The sequence below is a fragment of the Vicugna pacos genome, chromosome 14 (assembly GCF_048564905.1).
Source record: "Vicugna pacos chromosome 14, VicPac4, whole genome shotgun sequence".
Classification (NCBI taxonomy): domain Eukaryota; kingdom Metazoa; phylum Chordata; class Mammalia; order Artiodactyla; family Camelidae; genus Vicugna; species Vicugna pacos.
Genome location: NC_133000.1, coordinates 65,614,853 through 65,635,613, shown reverse-complemented (window position 1 = coordinate 65,635,613; position 20,761 = coordinate 65,614,853). Strand labels below are relative to the sequence as shown.

The window sequence follows — 20,761 nt, the reverse complement described above, 5'->3', positions numbered from 1 at the left end:
GGATCTGGGAAATGAGAGGAAAGGGTGAAGCAGAAGGATGTCTGACCGCTCGCACCTGCCCTGTTGATTTTTAAGTGATGATGGTGTTGGCGTGGCTACATTTGAAGGAGAAGCCGCATGAGTAGGTCCCTCAGTAATAGGAGATGCTGGACTCCAGCAGATGGTGATGGAATCTGTGGGAACAGATGCTCATTTAAGGGGTTAAGTACAGAGGACGGGCGCACAGGACAGCAGGTAAAGGACATGCTGGAAACCATAATTTAGAAGACAGAAGATTCAAAAGAGTCATGCAAACCTAAGAGAGTTATACGGAGAAGAAACAACCCATAGCGTTGCAAGTGCCTCACAGTTAAAGAAAACTGCGTGTATCGCTTTCAGTTTGGTCAGGAGAGAGCTGGAGTATCCTAAGGCCCACGTAAGCCAGTGGAAGTGAAATATTGCTGTCACAGAATACGGAACTGGATTTTAACCATTTAAAAGAGGGCAACGAACCAGTGTCTTCTCTCCCTGAATTGCCACTAGCTGTTTCCAAGTAAGAGACAGATCAGTGAGCAGACTGTTACTGTGCAGCTGCCTCCCACGGTGGATTGATTTAAATACCGACTACTTTTAATAAGTGTGAAAAAGCTACTGGAAACCAAGCTTGTCAAACTGAGTGCACTGCCTTATGAAGGACATGTCTGTAAACAGAGAAAAAAAATTGGTTATAAATACACAATAGTGGTAAGGCTATGGTACACAGAAACAATTTCTGATCAAAATTATAAGCTTACCCAGGGTGCTTCAGTATCCCTGCTGGTCTTTATCGGGGACAGTAGGTTTGCTGTACTCAGTTACACAGATTCAACATGAATGAATGGGTAAGACAATATTTATGCATATAAAGGAAAATTATTACAATCAATCACCTCACATTAATTTTGGATTCTTTGTATGTTTGTAGTGTGAACTTATTTTACTACTTGGATGGTTTACATGATATTTGATTCTTGAATCATTTGGAATTTCAGTGACCCCGGAGCTGGCTGTTGAGTTTTAACGCATGGGTGGAATACCCAGGTTTTCTTGGGTATTGTTTGATTTGGTGGCACTCAGGTATTCGGTAAAGCTAGGGTGGCAGTGGATGACAGCTAATGTCATTCATTATAGTTGTGCTGTTTTGGTGGCTCAAATACAGCCATCATGGAAATTCTTAAAACATAAATTCTGATGTCTGCTTCTCCAAGATAAACAAATCCATAATCAAAAATTGGTTTTGCTCCAGATGGGATATTTATAATAAAGGGTGCCTGGAATCCACATGGGAAGATGTCAGTTATACCTCAGAAATTTTTCAGACCTTGACTTATGGCCACATCTCAAGAGCAATATAGCCATCCGCGTGTGTCTCCACTGGCACAGTGGAAAGGTATTATCACTAGTAGCTCAGCCGATAAATTTTTTTGTATCATCTTAGAACAACATTGCGAAACCACTCTTCATATCCTCCTTTGCATTGTGTCATGTTGAAGGATTTCTAAAAGATTCTGTATCCAGCTTTTGGATACATAGGAGACTGTCATTCAAGAAGCATCTCAAATTGAGGCCACCAGATGTTTGCCCCCCACAGTAAATCAGAGAACAAGCTTAATTTGAATATTCTGCATATATTTACATATCGATGTCAAGAGTCCCTAACTCCAATTATGTAAAATAAAATTAATTAGTGCCGCCTCCTGCAAAACCCATATTCAAATCCGGTATTCAGGGCAAGACCGCCTGGAAATACCTAGTGCAGCTTAAAGCCAATTAGCTTGATTTCTTCTGGGAATAGGAGGGCGGGGCAGACGCACCTGCAGGAGGTGCATCGAGGAGAAGAGACGTCGAGGTGGGCGCTCCAGCCTAGGGAATCAGGTCAAAGGCGATTTGTCCTGAGCGTCTGTGCTCTTTCCTGGTGGAGATTGCACGTAGTTACCCACACTGCAGACTCATTCTTGACCTTCTCGTGCTTCCACGAGGACTGAGTGGCCACTCCCTGTCCTCGGCTGGGGTCCTTTCTCCAGCCCCCAGTAGCAGCGGGCAGGAGAGCCAGTGAACATTCCTGGTGCTAAAACTACTGCCGTTTCCTGACTCCACGAGGCTGCGCACTGCCTGGAGGACCTTACCCTCCCTTACCTGCCTTTAGAAGTTCTCCTCATCTGTCCTCAGCACCAGCGTGGGCCACTGCAAACACCTTAGACTTTGTGGTCAGACAGAGCTTCTTTTAGATGTCACATTTGCTTGGGTGGCCTCGGACAAGTTATTAGCCACCCCGAGGCTGGGATTTCTTGTTCTTGCATAAGGGACAAGATGTTTCCTTTCTTCTGCCAGTTGTAAAGATAAAATAAAAAATCATTGCTAAGTTCCCCAAACGTAGTGCATATCCAAAAAATGCTAGTGTCTCTCCTTCCTTTAAGACTCAATCCAGGTGTTGAGCCAACGAGGAGTCTCTCTGTGGCTGCAGGGGTGTCAGGCACCACCCGCCTTTATAGCATCTCCCCACACATCACTGCACTTACCGACTACTTTGCTGGAAGGTGGTGGCGATGGCTCACGGGAGGTGACACGGCAAGATGTAGGTGACTCAGAATTGTGGAAATTCAAGTGGCACCCCGGCACCTCATCATCTCCCTCTTTAGTGTGATGTAGATTCACTTCAGAGTCCTTAGAAGAACTGATACAGTCACAGCGTTCATAAAAGAAATAAAACTTCTTTTAGAATAGATTCTGCCCCATTCTGTCTGGCTCCCCCCCTCCACGGCAAGGACAAAATTAGGAGATCAACTTGAGACTGTCCTACGTTGGAAATAAATATCCATGGGTGTCATGTCAAATGAACCCCAGGGGGAAATCCTGAGAAGGATCTGAGTATTTTATCTGGATCGGTCAGCTGTGCTCCGGCACGGACCGCCTTTAAGTGGAGTCACTTGAAGGCAATGAACACAGACCTCAAAAAACTTCCTATTAATATGTGTTCCTTAGGAGGCAAAGCCATTTGGCCCAAGGGAACCTTGACCAGTGGTCTCTAAAGTGGTGCACACACAGTCTGTGAAGGGCACAAGACAGTATTTTGGTTTAAGAGGGAAAAAATGCAAGTTTTTATTGATTCTAACTTTTATCTCATCCTTTTAAAATTTCTACTTGCATGTATTTATTATGTACAGTATCATGGAACATGGGTATGATTAACAAATGCTTAGGCAGAGGTGGGGGACCCGTCTTGGGACCAGGCTGAGGATGCTGTAGGGGACTAACACTCTCTCCCTCTCCCTCTCCTCTCCCAGACTGTGGTTTGGAACCTGCTCCCCACAGCTAACTTCAGCATGCTCAAAAGAAAGCAGAGCTCCAGGGTGGAGGCCCAGCCGGTTACCGACTTTGGTCCTGATGAATCTCTGTCGGACAACGCGGACATACTCTGGATTAACAAGCCAGTAAGTCTCTATTTTGAAGTATGGAGACGCCCACGCTGATGCAAAGGAGATTTGATTCATATCATTTAGAACTCACGCACCTTTGGCTTTGAACTGTCTGTCTGAATAGCTGCAGTAGAATATGGGTGAGTCTCAGAGTCTGGAAGCTGAGAACAGTCCCCGTGGAATAATGAGGTGTCCCTGTGAATTACTAGTGTAGGAAGGTATGGAGGTGGTCTGGCTCCCCATCCCCTTTGCAGGCTGACTTCAGAGTTGTACACGGTAGAGAAAATACCGCTTCTCAGGTCTATGCGGAGCTGAGGACAGAGATGAGTAGCCTGATCTTCCAGGCCTCCTGCCGTTACATTCTCACCATGCAGGGATCTGTCAGGAGATAATCAGGGGTCTGCAATTCAAGGTCTCCTTCTAAGCTGCAAGTAAAGGTTAATGAGCTAGTGGAGAGAGTCTCTGAAGACCTTCTCCCCTTCTCTGCCTCATTAAGCTGATGGGACTTGAGAGGAAGACCTGCTACACCAAGTGTCGTCGTACGTGAGACGGTCTAGCAGCCGGGGCGGGGGTGGAACGGCGTAGTCCTAGGGCTGGGGACCTCGTGTTCCCGCGTAGGACCCACTCCAGCATCAGGCTCGCAGGAGGGGCTGCAGTCAGGAGAGGAACCGCGGCTCCTGCGGTGCGTGTCTTCCCGTTGACCGTGATGGAGATGACGGGCCTTGGTCCCCCTGCCCTTTCCCATCGAATCCGCCCTCCAGACTACTTCTTCCGCCTGCTCGTATTTCTTTCCACGTCTCCACATCCTGCTCTACGATCATTGAAACACCCCTACCACCTACGTTGCAAATTAAATGTGTTAGTATTAATGCAAGGCTCTTTAATTGCATCTCTGACTTGTCCAGCAACTGTCCTTTCCTTATCTACACTCGGCCCACTTAAGCCTTTTGGTGACTTGCTGCTTCTCCAAGATGTCAGGCCAGTTCAGATTGTTTCCTTTGCCTGGAAGCCCTTTCCCAGCAACTCAGCTGAGTCAGATCCCCCCTATCGATGAAGGTGGGCTCAGATGTCACCCCTACCCCGATCCACTCTGAAAGGTTCCTCGTTTGACGCTCCCAACTACAGGCAGAATGAACCACTTCTCTGTCCACGTGTCCTATTTCATATTTGAGTGTAAGTAGAAATTATACTGTATGTAAATATATACGGTATGCATATCAGACTGAAAAGCAGTGATGAGTCAGAACTGTGTCGTTCCCTTTGTGTATCCTCAGAGCCCAGCAGAACTTCTGGCACATGGTAGGTCTTCCAGTCACATTCAGAGAACTTGAACAGAATAGAGAATAAAGCCCTCGCTGACTTCTTCCTAGCATCCACCACATACAGAGCTTTCTGAGAACTTCTGAAGAAGGTAGTTCTATAGATGTAGCCTCGGAAGCAACTCAGTGACTAATGCTCAGAGAGAATTCCTTCTTTAAATGCAGACTCACAGAGAACAAAGTAGTGGGTACCAGTGGGGAGAAGGGGGAAGGGACAACATGGGAGCAGAAGAGTGGGAGGTAAAAACTATTGGGTGTAACATAGGCTAGAAGGATGTATTGTACAACACAAGGAATATAGCCAATGTAAACGGAGTGTAACCTTTAAAAATTGTATTCAGAAAGACTCAAAAAAACCAGTTCTGCTGTAAAAGAACCAGTCTCTTGAAGCTCTTTTGCGTAATGAGCTCCTTGGTGTTGGAGATCCAGACGGAGCTGCATTCACACACTCGTGTTTATTGAAGGGCTTCCTAATTGGCATGAAAATGCATCAGCCTTTAAAGTTAACCATCAGTGACTTAGATGGTATGGAATTAGAGGCATTATGTCTTCATACAAATATTACAATTGACAGATCGGTATTGTAACCCACTCACCAGAATACAAGAACTCCCCAGAGTTCTGACAATCTTTTCTGTTTTCCAGCATGGGTGCTTGCTAGCTTGTGTGGCTGCAGGACCCATCCAGTGTGAAACTAAAACATCTTTTCTCAGGGGGAGTACACTGAAGGATTAATGTGACTGCTTACGTATCCAGAATAGTCAATAAATAACACACTGAAATCACATTTAGGAATTGTGTACTAATTCATTAGCTAGCAATATCAATTGTGTGTGTTTAGCATACAGATGGGTTAATATTTTTTTATCCTGGGTATCAGTTTTCACAGTAAGATGTTGTGTGTGGGTGATTGTATATCCTGCACATATCTGCACGCACACACACACACACACACACATTTATCTTTTTAATTCCTGCTTCTTTGTGTTGGGGATAAGGAAAGTCTTAAAACAGCACATGCACTGCTAGAATTGCTCAGAAACTTTTTTTTTTGGCATTTTGTCAGAGATACTTGGGCTAAATTTGTATAAAACATGTCCTTCAAAAAAAAGAGGAAAGTCCATTTTTTTTGAACTTTTGAGAGTACAGGATGAGGTCAGATTTTAAAATGTATTTTTACACAAGGATGTTACATGGAAGATACAATAGAAAGAAAACCCTATGTATGGGAAGCGTTATATATCAATGTATTTTAAGAGGCATTTGGGGTCTACTAAGACAGGCCACTGTACTAGAACCAGAGAAGTTACAGAAAGTACAATATGGTCCCCGATTCTAGGTGCTCATAATACATAAAAAATAGGAAAGTAATTGCACACCAAATTTCTTCATATTTTAATTGAATCAGGATCTCCCTGTGTTGTAGCCTTATGCCCTGGGAAGTATCAGAGGCGATGGGGTAGCCTGACCGGGTTCATATGGAGGCTTCACCTCTTATTAATGCACGACCTCGGGCAAGCCCCTTAACCTTCCTGAGTCTTTGTGTTTTCACAGTAGGCTCCTTGGAGAATTAAAGGATGTAAACTAGGTGAAAGTATTTGGCACATTATAAGTGTTTAACGTGTTAGTGCCTTCTTACTTTTCTCCTGACGGGTAAGTATTTTCATCTCAATATGATGTTTTCCAAACAATGCGGCTCATAACTAACGCAAGGTTGAGATCTCTTACAATGTCAGGTGGTAACTCTGGACCGTCTCTGCAGTGGGTTCACTCTCTGCTGCGCATCTGTGCCATCATCAGTGTCATCTCCGTCTGTATGAACACGCCCATGACCTTCGAACACTACCCTCCTCTTCAGTACGTGACCTTTACTCTGGACACGTTGTTGATGTTTCTCTACACGGCAGAGATGATAGCAAAAATGCACATCCGGGGGATCGTCAAGGTGAGTGTTTCTCTGTTATTTAAGCTAAACCCCCAAATGCACAGAGACATCTAAGTCTGTTGAGTGTTTCCACACTCATTTCAGTGAGACAAAACATCCCTTTGTTTTGTTGACATTGAAGTCCTTTCAGAGGGGTATAACTCCAGGTATTGGTAAAAATATGATACATAAGAATATTTAAGAAGTGAAGTAAATTGTGTAAGGCCCAGAGTCCTGGAGTATCTGGGAAGGAGCTGGATGGCCCCACCGCCGGCTTCGTGAAGGCTGGAGTGCTCATACCACCTGGCTCAAGCGAGGTGGTGGTTGACGTATGGAACGCAGAATAGCTATTCTGTGATAAATTTGCAGCGTGACAATAATCAGCAGGATGTCCTTAACCTGAGGCGTTTTAAAGATGTAAAGAGAAAGGACTTGAGATGGGAAGGAATTGCAGGACTGTAAGAAAGGAGTGTGTAGCATGAAACTGGCACCATTGGGAAACAAAAAATAAGTAAATAAAAAAAAAGGAAAAGATAGAAGGAAGAAAATTTCTACCGGGGTATTTTTTTCCTCCTGTCACACTGACCTTCACAGAAATTAAAAATATGTAGACCATGCTGTCTCTAAAGTTCTTTGAATTGTTCTATTTAGGGAGACAGTGGGGTAATGAAACAGCAGAATGGGCGTTAGGGTCTGACAAATGACTGTTTAAAATATCAGAATATTCTTTCTTTTTTACTGAAGTATAGGCAGTTTACAATGTTGTGTTAAATTCTGATATAGAGCATAGTGATTTAGCTATAATGTCTCCTAAGCTTGATTATATCTGCCAATTCATCCCCACTCCCAAACAATTTGTTTCTAATTGCCTCGCCCACTAATTCCTGTTCCGAGAAGCCTCCTAGCTCACCAAATCCCTAGAGGCAAAAATAATGCATTTGGGTGAGACCTGTTGGTGCTGGTGTAAAGCATCCCATGTAGTGGGGACTGTGAGTTCTTTAGATGATTTTCAGTTGTCTAATTTTCATCTGACAATAGACCCTGGTGAAAGTAGCATGCATCCTTTGAGCACTGTTGAAATAATAAATAAAAATGCTAAGACACAGTGACAGGCGGGCCCTGAAAACTTGGAACAATAAATCATGTGTTTCTGGAACTATACCCATGCATATCATTTTATAACTGGAGACTATCCCTATAAATGTCTTCAGGTAAATGCATTTGGTTCTCTGCTTGTTCAATACTTGCACAGCAATTTAAGTTACTCTCTTACACTGTATAATAATTGGCAGCCTCCAAGTGTTTACCTTTCTAAAAAATTGACAGACAGCTCTTGAATAAACTCATCTTCTGAGGCACCAGCATGCTGATTTCTGCCCAGAACTCAAACTTTCTCTCCTCTCCAGTTTTTTTGTTGATGGAACAAACAAATTAAAACCTTTCTTTAAGATTGGAGGCATTAAAATTTCCCAAGGACCACTGGGCCTTGGTGTGTTAGGTTCTGGTTACATGTTTTAGAAGCGGGAAAAAGGAACAGTTTATTATTTGCAAATATTATAACTTGAGCATTAATACAATAGGATTTTAAAGGACCTGGATGTACCAATAAATTGAATCATTGCAATATTTAACCAATTATAGTTTAAAGTCTTTGAAAATACAAACTGAAAAAGAGACAACATGATAAATATATCAGACATAAAATGCAGTGTGAGATTATGTGACTGAACCAAACTTGGGTCTGCTCACCCTCGCACAGTAAATTCAATCTACTGACACCGGGTTGTGGCCAAGGAAAGTACAGTGTTTATTGCAAGGCCACGCAAGGAGTACAGGTGGCTAATGCTTAAAAGACCTAAACTCCCTGGAGGCTTTCTGGGAAGGGGTTTTAAAGTCAAGGTGAGGGAGAGGGTGGAGGAGTGCGTGATCAGCTCATGGACCTGGTGGTGAGGTCCCAGCCTTCTGATTCCACCTGGTCTGGGGTCTAGGTGCTGGTGGTCAGCACATGGTTAATGTGTTCCACCTGGTGGGGGTTTTAGTATCTGCGACACAACTCAAGGATATGGCTCAGAAAATTATCTACAGCCCTTGAAGAGGAACTGCAGGTCCTTGACTTTGTTTTGTGGCTAGACTATTACTTTGTCTTTCCAGGCTGTTTTCCTTTGTTTCTGTGTTCCCCCACTTCTCTGATTAAGTTTGCTCTTTGGAACTCCAGGAAGACCTAGGAGGCTAGAGCTTTTTTGTGAACAAGAGACAGAGGACATGGGATGGGTCCTGCTTTGGCTTCAGTTGTTTCCAAGTGCCAGGTTTCAAAGTCCGTACTCTGTTCATTAAAAGGTGTTTTACACTTATGGAGCCTTAATGATCATGGATAATAATTGATAATGTATCAGGTTCAATGTAATCATATTTAAAATTTCATTGTAATGTAAAAATTATATAAACATTGGCCTGATTCCTCGTTGCATGGCATGTAGGCTTTGCTTATTCAGACTACACAAATCCAGGAAATATCCAAAAGTTATCTCGTAATTTCATGTGTAGTCTTCCATGATCATGAAGGAAAGGAATCTTAACTCTAAAGTATGACCTTGAAAGGTATTACATCTTTCTCTTTTTGCCACAAATCTCTTTTAAGGAACAATACTAGTGGTTCAGATGAACGGATGCATTCACAAAGCACAGGCGTTGACTTCTTACTGTCTGCTTTGTCGTCTACAGAACTCTAAGACGTGTTCATGTGCTTGTCTCTCATTCATTTAAAATCTGCTGCATGTACTTGTGTGTACCCTGTGCTTGGTGGTGGGAGTACCGCCTGAAATTGTCTATTTAAAGTTTCAAGAAGCTATGAATCTTCAGAGCAAACTCAAATATTTACAGTAGGGGATAGACCTTTTTTTTCATGCAACATCAGAGAATACATTTAGAGAAGATTTAAGTAGGAAGCCCAAACTGCAGGGACTAAAATATAAATGTATGAAACAACTGGATGGGAATTACAAAGGACTATTCTGTAAGTTACATAATACGAAGCTTATTTATATACATTAGCTGAGTTGCTGGTGGTTGGATGATGTATGAGCGAAAGCGTTGATCAGAGTAGGCTATGATGAAAGTCTGGAGGAGAAAGTTGGCACAGTCTGTAGGGGAGAGGATTTTTCAGGAAGACAGAACAGCTGAAGAACAATGAATGTCAAAGAGCAAATGGTTAAAAAAAAAAGGTGGGAAAGATCTAAGTATTACTGATCTTTGTATCCCAGGTCACTATAACACTGCTTATGAAAAGTTTTTATAAATAATAAATGGCTCTTGGAAACAGGAGCCAAAAAATTATATGTAAAACTTATGCTCAGTGGATTATTTCATATATTTTAACAGGAAAGTGAAAAGCCAGTTCTAACTGGCCATCACATACCACCTAGTATGCAGTGTTCTTGTTAGGGACAGGCAAATGCCACTATGAATTTCTGGAATGTCTAAAGCAGAAAACATTCCAAATAATGCAATTGAAATGTCTTCCTAATTCAAAAATAGTTTTCTGCTTTATCACAGTAGAAGTTTTTGCTAAGCCAGTTTTCATAATATGAAGTCATTTGAAATGCACATGTATTGGCATGGTTTTGTTTTTTTCAGGATTCCCACCAGAGCTTCTAAAATGATTTAAAATAATCCATCCTTTTATATGGTACAACGTATACTCTAGGCCAGCTCTGCAACATCAATTTCCTTAGCAAACAAATTTTTACAGTAAATAGGAAGCAAAAATTAAGCCAGCCCTGTTGCTGATAGCTTTATGCTGTGAATTTGTGAGGCCCCAGGTTTTCAAATTTGACTTTATTTGCACCAACTGATAAAGTAATGTTTGTTAAAACTAAAATTTTCAGCTCTCAAAAATTTTCATTTTGAAAATCTATTTTAAAAAGTGTAACACATGAACATGGGTCATAAAACCCATGTATGGATGCTCTGTGAAAAGTATGTCTCTCTTCTACCTTTGGCCCATGGCCACTTTGTTCCCCTCCCAGGGAAATACCACTATTTATCCTTGTTTTTCACGTTTGAAATAATCCTCAATATACTAAGAAGCTCCTATTCTGTGTCTAATTGAATATAATTTGTTACTGAAGCAAATTATGAGCACAAAAGAGGTTAATGGTAGTGATGCTACATGTAACATTTTAAAATGACAAAATAGAAATAACATAATACTTTTTAGGAAAAACATTGTATAAACTCATCCTATTTGGGTGCCTGTGGACCCAATGGTCTATAATTATTCTTTTTCTTGCCTAACATTTACTTTTAATTTTTCCTATTTTAAAATAGTTCTCTTCTGAGCCCTATAAAATTTCAGTTTTCACTTTTGGAATTCTTTACATTCTTTAAACAACCACAGCTATGCTTTGTTATTAAAATAAAGATCAAGTGATGTTTTTCTCTTATTTTTTGCTCACCATGCAAATAAAGACAGCTTTATCTGTTTAATAAAAGTCAGTAAGAAAATATGTACTTTAATTTTTCTGCATAACACTAATCAATATGTAATATACTGTATATTTTACATTTAAAAAAATTAACTGAGACTGTAAGTTACATAAGGGCAGGAGTTTTTGTTTTATTCACTCTTGTATCACTAATGCTTTGAATGCTGCCTAGAACATAGAGATGTTCCATACATTGAGTGAATAAATGAATGAACAAATCTGTTTAATATATTGAAGAAATCAAGGGAAACTTCAAAGTACAACTTAAGTAGTTTGTATTTTATTATCTTTTTGGATGTGAATCAAAATTAGGTTCATTTTATATTGCTTCTATTATCTAGATTATAATTAATTTATATTTTCAGTTGTGAAATATACAAGGCAAATATGTTGCTTATGGTAAAAGATGCTTCATCAGGTTTTGAAGGCAACTATATTATCCTTAAATTATTTGCTCTCTATTTAATATGCATGCATGTGATAACAACCAGCAGCATCCTGTGATACAGTTTTTCTCTTCGTCAGGTTTAAATCACTGTATGATGAGCATAACACTTAATTTAATAGGTTATTGTCCTCTTAGTCACCCAAACCCCAAGCCTCAGGGTTTGCTTCCATATCTCTTTTGTGGGTCTTCTCAAATACACACCGAATTTTGTTCAGTTTCTTGCCAATGGTAAAATTATTTGGGCAATCATTTGGGAATTAGTATTTTTTTCTCTAAACTCGCCACAGAATTAATTTTCCTACCTTTTCCACTATATTTATAACTTTAAGTTAAATCACCTTATATATTAGCTGGGTATGTACATATCTGTGTATCTACACAAAATTGGTGTGTCGTGTGTATGTTTCTTTCACTATGCAATATTTATCCTCTAAGTTGAGTTCATACTTCATATCTGAATCAGATAACATATTAAGTGGATTATCATACCTTTAGTTTTGTGAACAACAAATTATTTCTGGAAACTTCTCAAGGGAACTTTTTGACAACCTATATGTTACTAATGGTGGAAGGTTCTGGAAATGATTTTATCTTCATCAACATCCTGCAACATATTTTACTGTTTTATTAAAAATCTTGGCATTCTGTTCATGTTTTTATTTTCTAAGTAGGATGACTCAGAGTTGGTAATGACATGAGCGAACTCAGAATTGAGTTTCACAAATTACAACAGAACCAGTGACTTAATGGGGCAGTCCTAAGAAAGCACTGTAAAGTTTTCTTTCTAGTGAAGGTTTATAATTTTGACCACATGGGGTCTACTGTTTTGTTATCCCAAATGAACTACTTTTTTTGAGAAATCCCATTTTATAAAAATAATGCATTCTATTTTCAGAGTAGAGTCACTATTTAAAAAAATGAAAGTAGTTTGTCTTCTTTACCTTTTTTTACATTTATAATCCCAATTAAAGTTAAAGTCAATTTATGTTTTCTTTGAAAGTGTTTCTTCATCTTCACTTCTTAATTTAGTTCAAGGTGAATTTTTGGTTAGTTTTCCACTAGTGGTAGTTGATCCCAGAGATTTAAAGGTCTTCGCATTGGCCACTTCTAGGAGTGGTTGCTTTTAGGACCTAAGCTGCCTGCCAAGTAGGACGGCCTCTGGTTCCTCATGAGGTAGAGTCTGTGTGGCTAAAAGCAAAAGCAGTGATGTCTCCCCTTTGCATGAACTTAGCATTTCACATGCAAAGTTCTGTGGTCACTTGTGTTTAAAATTTTTTTTCCTTATATATATAATGACATTTAAAACGCTAAAAGTGTTCCTTTTGAAAGTCTGTTCAATTATGATACAAAAATTGTGGATAGTTTATACTGAATTAACACTTGATTATTCCTTCCACAGGTTTTTTTGAAATTATTCACTTTGCCTGATAATGCCATGTGAAATTTATTTTTAGGGGGATAGTTCCTATGTGAAAGATCGCTGGTGTGTTTTTGATGGATTTATGGTCTTTTGCCTTTGGGTTTCATTGGTGTTACAGGTAATTAAAATTTTTTCAATTACAAGGGGGTATTTTCCAAATGGGCATGATTTTGCATTGAAAATCTAAATAGATTTATTAAAGAATATATGTCAAATGTGATTGTATAATTTCCTAAAACATTGTGTTTTTAAATGTTTATTGTTAGAAAAAGCCTAAAATTTTAATCATTGTCAGTCATATTTTAAAATTATTTCACAGTCAGAAATAAAAACCAATACTGTAGGAAATTATTTGTAATTAAACAGACATTAAAAATATATTCATTGAAATAAGAAAGAACATGGAATGAGATTTCTGTATTTGTAGAATAAATTTTTGAATTTAAAAATTAAAATTCTAGTGTTTTATGTAACTGAATTCTCACTAAAAATCTAAAATAATATAAATACTTTGGGATACATATTGCTTAGCACAAAATATTGATTTGCAAATAGAAAATGCCTTACTGCGAGAATTAGGGAATGTATATTAAAATGTCAGAAGGAGGGATTTTGTTGGAAAACAATGGAATTTATTTCCCATGCATTCATTCAGGCTTGATTTTACACTGAATTCAAATGAAGTTCTATATTCTTCATTAAAAAATTCACAATAAAGTAAATTCATAGTCCATCCTGCAAACTCATTATGGTGCTTACTGATAAGATGTCCTATTTTTATAAAGTTCACCTCTCCAACAGTCTAATTTCATCCTGCATATTAAATGTGTTCTTTTCCATTTAATAACCATTGTATGATTGACAGATATTCCTTAATTATCATTTTGCCTCTGTTAGTAAGTGGAATTCTTTTTCATATTTTTCATAGTATTTTTAACTCTTTCTTCATTATTTTCTGACCTAGATAGTCAAAAAGTTCCACCAAAGAACATTATTGAGGGAGGCAGATTTAGCATACTTATTCTGTATTCTAAGTAGGCACTTCTTTTTGTAATAAAAACTGTGTCTTGATGAATTATACAAGAAATGATTAATGACACTTTTAGTTTATGTATCTGCTTCTCTTAAGATAACTACAGTTTCAAAATGTGCCCCAGAGAAAGTTGATTTCAGTGGAAGAGAGTGTGGGCACAGGACGCACCTCTGGTTCTGTCTGTAAGTGCTCTGACTACAAGCAGTGCTAAGCGAGAGTCTGAGCTGTTCACCTCTGAATTCACAGGTATTTGAAATCGCTGATATAGTTGATCAGATGTCACCTTGGGGCATGTTGCGGATTCCACGGCCACTAATTATGATCCGGGCTTTCCGGATTTATTTCCGATTTGAACTGCCAAGGACCAGAATTACAAATATTTTAAAGTAAGCACTGCTATTACATAGGTTAAGGGGAAACGTTTATGACCTTTTTGGGGTACATTTTACCTATTTTACCTATTTTATTTCCCTCTAGGCGATCAGGAGAACAAATATGGAGTGTTTCCATTTTCCTCCTTTTCTTTCTACTTCTCTATGGAATTTTAGGAGTTCAGATGTTTGGGACATTTACATACCACTGTGTAGTAAATGACACGAAACCAGGGTAAGTTTATCTACTAACTGCATTTTAATCTAGGTGATTGACCAAGCTGTTTCTGCAGTTTTCATGAGAAAAACCTTCTCAATTTTTAAAAAAAGTATTTATGTGCTCTCTGTTCTGTAGACTCTGCTTCTTCAAAATTATTTTGTGCGATTTTTTAAGACAGGTGTTCAAGAGAAGACAGATTAAAAAATGTAACCCTAAGGGAAAGCAGATTCAGCAAATTCAAAGTGTACATTTAGAAAGTTTCCTTACGGTAGGAACATAATACCATTGGAGTATTTTCATTTGTTATATAAATAAGATGGGAATGGAAAATGGCATAACTACTCTGAAAAGCAGCTGAGCAGCTTCTTAAAAAGTTGAACACACACCTACCATTTACACTATTCACATTACCAAATGAAAACATTTGTTCATACAAAGACTTCTATGTACACTTATGTATACTTACACATACAGAGATTTTATTTGTAATAGCCCAACTTGGTAACAATCCAAATTTCCATCAATAGGTAAATGAACTAACAAACTGTGGGATATCCATGTAATGAATACCCTTTAGCAATAAAAAAAAAAGTATGAGCTGTTGATATACACAACATCTTGAGTGAATCTCAAAATTATGTTGAGTGAATGAAGCCAGGTGAAAAAGATTACATATTCTATGATTCCAAGTATATAAAACTTCTAGAGAATGCAAGCTTATCTACAGTGATAAAAAGGAAGTCATCGGTTGCCTGGGATAAAGGTTGGCACAGAAAGAGGACGTTCCCAGGGGGCAATGGGAAACCTTTGGGATTGATCAGTTTGCTCATTATCTTGAGTGTGGTTTTGTGCCTATGTCAGAATTTATCACGCTGTTTATTTTAATGTGTGCTGTTTGCTGTATATCAAGTATACTTTGCTATAACTGTCTGGAAACGTTTTTTTGTGAAATAGAAATCTAATACCTTCATGTGGTTAGGCAATTGTCCCCACGCTATTTTCTGTGTGTTGTTAGGGACAGAATTCAGTGCCGTCGTCCTCATTTACTAATTCCCTGTCTGTGTTTGGGTCTGTACCTGTGGTCTCTGTCGTGCGTAAGTGACCTGTTTGACTAGCCCTCCACCAGTATCCCTCTGGGACTGCTTTAAATTTTAATATGTCTGTGCACATGGGCCACGTCTCCAGCTCCCAGCCTCACTAGGCCCACAGCCCTGTCTTCTGCCTCTTGTAGGCGTTGAAACCCAAGCTCTCGGCTACTGGACACATGGTCCCCATGGATACCACCATTCAGTCATCTCACGTGTTTCCCTTTCTCTAGTTTTTAGTTTCCTCTTGCATTTTGGCATTTGGGGGATGCATTTTTCTTTCTTGTAAGCCCAGATGTGCATTTTTAGGTATTGTCTGTAGTGGAAGGAGTTAAATTTAATGTAGCCCATCTTGCCAGAATTCACACTCTGGCACTCATGGCTATTTTTTTTTTCCTACTTTCCTCATTACACGGTGAGGTACTCGAGGACACATATGGGAAAGGCGAGGGAAGATTCATTTCCTTGTGGCCGATACCTAGTATCCTAGCACAGACTGATTACTTAGTAACCAGTGATTGAAGGCATTGTTAATAATATATTATATTTAGACAGATAATAATAGCATTATGACAGGTTGACAAAGAAGAGGAAATAAAAAAGAAGAGAGAGAGAAAAGCAAGTTGCTAAATGGACAAAGGAAAGGTGGCTACAAAATAGAAAAGCAGTGAATTAGTACAAACGCAGAATGGGAAATTTGAAGGAAGTGGTGAGTAAGGGACTTAACTGCGTGGGTGAGGAAAAAAGTGCCTGGAAGAAAACCTGTCGGTAGTTTTTTTTTTGTTTTTTTTTTTAAGTGTATGTGGGCTGTAGAATGTAGATTGTTCCGTGTATGAGTCTGAAGGTGGAAAAGATACTGTGTGGGCAGGAGACAATAGACACCGAAGTGAAGAAAAGAGAACGCTTCTGGATAAGGGAGTGGCTGTGTTCTAACAGCAGTGAGTACAGGAGGGTGGTGTACAGTTCCCATTTCATTACAAACCAAATTGAAAGCAAGAATTCCAAAACTTCTAGCACAGCTAGAAGATCAGGCATGATGCTGCGAACTTAAATTGGACACAAACTGTAGTACAAATGAGGAAAACGGGCATCGGTACCATCTGAACTGGTGGCCCTGAAGCACCTCAGTAAGTGTCCTTAGCCAGCCCCCTGCCGTACTCAGTACTAAGAAATGAATGTCGGAAAAAAGTGTTAAAAGACCTCACGTAGTCTGAGTATTAGCTCCAGCTCATTACTTTATCCTAAAAAAAAGTTCACTGTGAAGAATTTCATAGATGTTGGCAGAATTTCAGTTACTTGAGACGTAACAGTTATGAGGAGATGTCTGCATTTTCTCTTTCTCATGTTTGTAAAATCTGCCCAAGAGTGCTACGCACACACGCACAGCTTGCCTTCTCCTTATGTGGTTCTTAATTTACTATTTGGGAAGAAAATACATAACCAGCCACATGAGTAATGCTATTCATAAAAACAGTTTTCATAAGTTTGATGATTTATTTCAAGGACCAATCATTTATACCATTTTTCTTTTAAATTTTCAGTTCAGTATTAACTGAGTTTTCAAGTCCCACTTACAAGCAGAGAAACTGTCAATACCATTTTACCGTTGGTTCCAGCCCAGACATTAATTTGCTTTATTTTTAAAGACTCAAAAAATGTCCAGAGTTGGAATGAAAGACATAAAAATCCCAATTAAAATTTTTTTCCAACCTTTTTGTTTCCTTTTGTTGCTTCCCAACTAGGAAACATCATAAACATCTGAGTCAGATATTAAGCTGATAGTCGCGTTTCCAGCAATCAGTGTTGCCAGTTGCTGTCGTGGCCTCATTTCTCTCAATCGTTTTCCTTTAACAATTGTTCCAATATCTGCTTAATTGACTTGCATGCACTATATCCTAATAACGCGAGAGCTTTCAGGCAGAGGTGTGTCTGCTCAGAAACCTGTGTATCCTAGGTTTCACGGCTGACGTCTGGAATTGATTATGTTTAATCTGCAAGACAAATGGAATAAATAAGGAAGCAACTCAGTATGGTGCAGTTTGGCTTTTGAATAGAACTAATTTCTTGTGAAGCAGATAGAAGGGCGTCTTAGCTGTGTCCTCAGTAGCATCGCTAGCGAAGCTTTAGCTTCTCCTGTGGTAATGAATGGTGACCTAAGGCAATTATGGAACAAATAATGGGATTTGACTAAGCAAAGCAGTTCAGTGTCCTAGAGAGAGTTGAAAAGAGCAGTGGCCTGTGGCAGAAACAGGTGTTGCAAAATGCCAAATGTGATGGCAGAAAAATCTCCCTGAAGCTAGAAGAGGAACATGTGAAAATGAGCTGGTAGGTGAAACAGAAAAGATGAAGACTTACCTGACATCTTATCATGATTCCTGAGAAAGGAGAGAAATTTATTCAGAGCTTAGTATCAAATAATGAGATCTCATTCCCAAGAGCAAGATCATTAGAAAAACTTTCAGGTAAGTAAATGTAAATGTTCAGTCGATGAAAGTTTACTATGCAGAGAGCACGATTCAGCCAGGAGTTCAGGTAAATATTTGTAACGACTGAACCATTAGCTCTAAGACGCAGAGGTCGGGGACCACACATCATCGCCTGCTCTATCCCTGTTCCTGCAGAGTAATTGTTAATAACTTCCTTTTTGATCTCAGGAGAGTCTCAGTGTGGACAGTACATTTTATGTTCACCCCACCGAGCAGCAGCTTTTAGGACTTGGTATTATATAAAATATCACTAAGACGTAGACCAGAGACAATATAAAGTTGGATTTGGGGGCAGTTTTCTATTGCTGGTCCAAATAAAATTCAAGCTTTCCCTTTAGGGTACTTAGAAAACAAATGAATTATTGTCTTATAAATTCTGTTCATAAAAGTAATGAGATTTTTTTTAACTGGAATTCAGAAGAATTAAAAATAGAAACATAGTGGAACTTAGGATATTAAATTTTAGTGTCCATGGACTTTATCAAGAGAGCATTTTGTAGAATCTGTAAAATTGTAAGTGCCTCAAATTCACGCAAAGTTCTGTGAAGTCTTCTTGATTTATATTTAAACTTCTTTTGAAAGGATGAAAAAAGACTGCTCTATAGAATTACAGAATTCATCCTGAGATGTCTGCCAAGTGGGAGATATAAGAACAAGTTTGGATATTGGAAACAGTTTGTTTAAAATATTTGAATAAGAAATGAAAGCACTCTGATGGTACATGTAGATTTCTAAATAAATTAAGAGCAATGATTGTGAAGCACCTATTATATCTCAGATATTTTGCTTATATACCTAATTTTTAGAACAATCTGAAAAAGATTATTTCTCCCATTTTTCAATGAAGATACAGTCTCAGAAAGATGAAATAATGTGTCCACGTGGTGAGTGATGGAGCTGGGATTTCAGCTCAGGTCTGCCTTCCAGATCGTGCTTGCTCCGGTATTTAACCTCCCTCTACGATAGTGTAATCCCACATTTAGGAAGCTATTTCGCATACAGAGCCACGTCCATATGCATAAACTCTTCATGATGTGTGTCGTCGGGAAAAGTAAGGCACATGTTTCATCTGGTTATCCATCTCCATGTAGATGTTATATTCCAGGGGATTCAATCTCATCTGAATCTATAAAATAGTGATATGTAGTAATATATTTGTATTATTCATATATCTCTTTTAAAATCGTTGTGCACATCCATCTCAGAGATGTGGACCACCTGAGCCACCAGTTAAATTAACCTTTCGTATGATGATAATTTTTAAAACTTAAATATAAGAAAATATTTGAGAATAAATCAAACCCCAGTATGAAAAATTCATACCTGTGTGATTTTCACCAAAATAGCAAAAACATTTGTGAGAGTCTTCCATATAAAAAACGAGAATTCTACAGTTTGAAAAGGATCTGAAAGAAATTGAGTGATTTCTTTTGGCCAGTTACAATATAGCTCTTCTTTTGGTGTGACGGTTACTTCCCCAAAAGAGGATAATGTAATAATGTAGGTTATAAGATATGAGATATGAGTCCTCTTTTTTATTAGTGGAAATAACCCTCATTGTACAGCTGTTTGTTATTTTCTCATGTAATACTCATAACAACCTGAGAAGTTGTGTTCTGCTTTCATACTCTGTATCACAGTGAAGGAAGTTAAAGCTCAGGAAGGCTAAATAAGATGTCCAAGATGAAACAAGTTGGAAGTGGGCAGAAGCCAGGTTTAAGCCCGGATCTCCCTGACACGGATTTCTATGCTTTTAAATATTCCGTTGTAATTTGGTCAATAGATGAGATGATCTTCCATGCATTTGTATCCAAAATATTTCAATAAAACATTTAATTCTTTTTCGATGACAAGGAGCACATGCTTAGGAGACAAGTCCTAAATGAGGCAGATGAGTAAGTGGTTAAGATTGCTTATTTTAGGACTGAATTCTGAGATGATATACTGGAACTTCTGAGCATGCTGTGTGACTGTGAAGTGAAGAGGCAGCCAGTTCAGCCCCTGGCAAACAGCGTTGACTGTAGTTGCCTTCGTAGAAATCATATGCAGTATCATTTTGACGTCTCGGGTTCAGCCAGACCAGCCGGCTTCTCCCCGTGATAGAAGTCGTAGAAGCAAGCATTGACTGCAGCAGCACTAGCAGTCCGTTCGGGGAATGCATTTCTAGGGTTAGATCTCTTTTGGCAGAGAAAATCACCGGGGGAACTTAGTGAAAATACTGACTACAAGCTGCATCCTTGGATGTGTATTTACAGGCGGGACTGAGATTGCCAGACTGGCCAGGTTAGAAAGCAAGGATTTAAAACCTTAGTTTTACATTAAAATTCCCAAAGACATGTTATTGGCTAGAACACGAATTTGCGTGGCTTTTTTTTTATTGCTTTTTAGTTTTATTTTTGGTTCTGATTGTCTATGTTTACTAGAAGTCATACGCTGAGCACGTATTACTTTGGAAATGAGAGGAAATGCCGTAATAGAACTATTTATCATCATGAATCCGCATCTACGTGGACATAACCTCTCCCATCTCCATTCTT

The 20,761-nt window shown here is 39.0% G+C and overlaps 1 protein-coding gene across 1 annotated transcript in view; it reads left to right on the top strand.

Moving 5' to 3' along the window:
• NALCN (sodium leak channel, non-selective) overlaps window positions 1-20,761 on the top strand; it is a 258,985-nt gene that overhangs the window by 12,951 nt on the left and 225,273 nt on the right. The window contains exons 2-6 of the mRNA XM_072976491.1: window positions 3,303-3,449; window positions 6,516-6,698; window positions 13,064-13,147; window positions 14,309-14,448; window positions 14,540-14,668. Coding sequence (XP_072832592.1) covers window positions 3,342-3,449; window positions 6,516-6,698; window positions 13,064-13,147; window positions 14,309-14,448; window positions 14,540-14,668 — 644 coding nt within the window. The 5' untranslated portion in view covers window positions 3,303-3,341. The remainder of the gene's footprint in view (window positions 1-3,302; window positions 3,450-6,515; window positions 6,699-13,063; window positions 13,148-14,308; window positions 14,449-14,539; window positions 14,669-20,761) is intronic.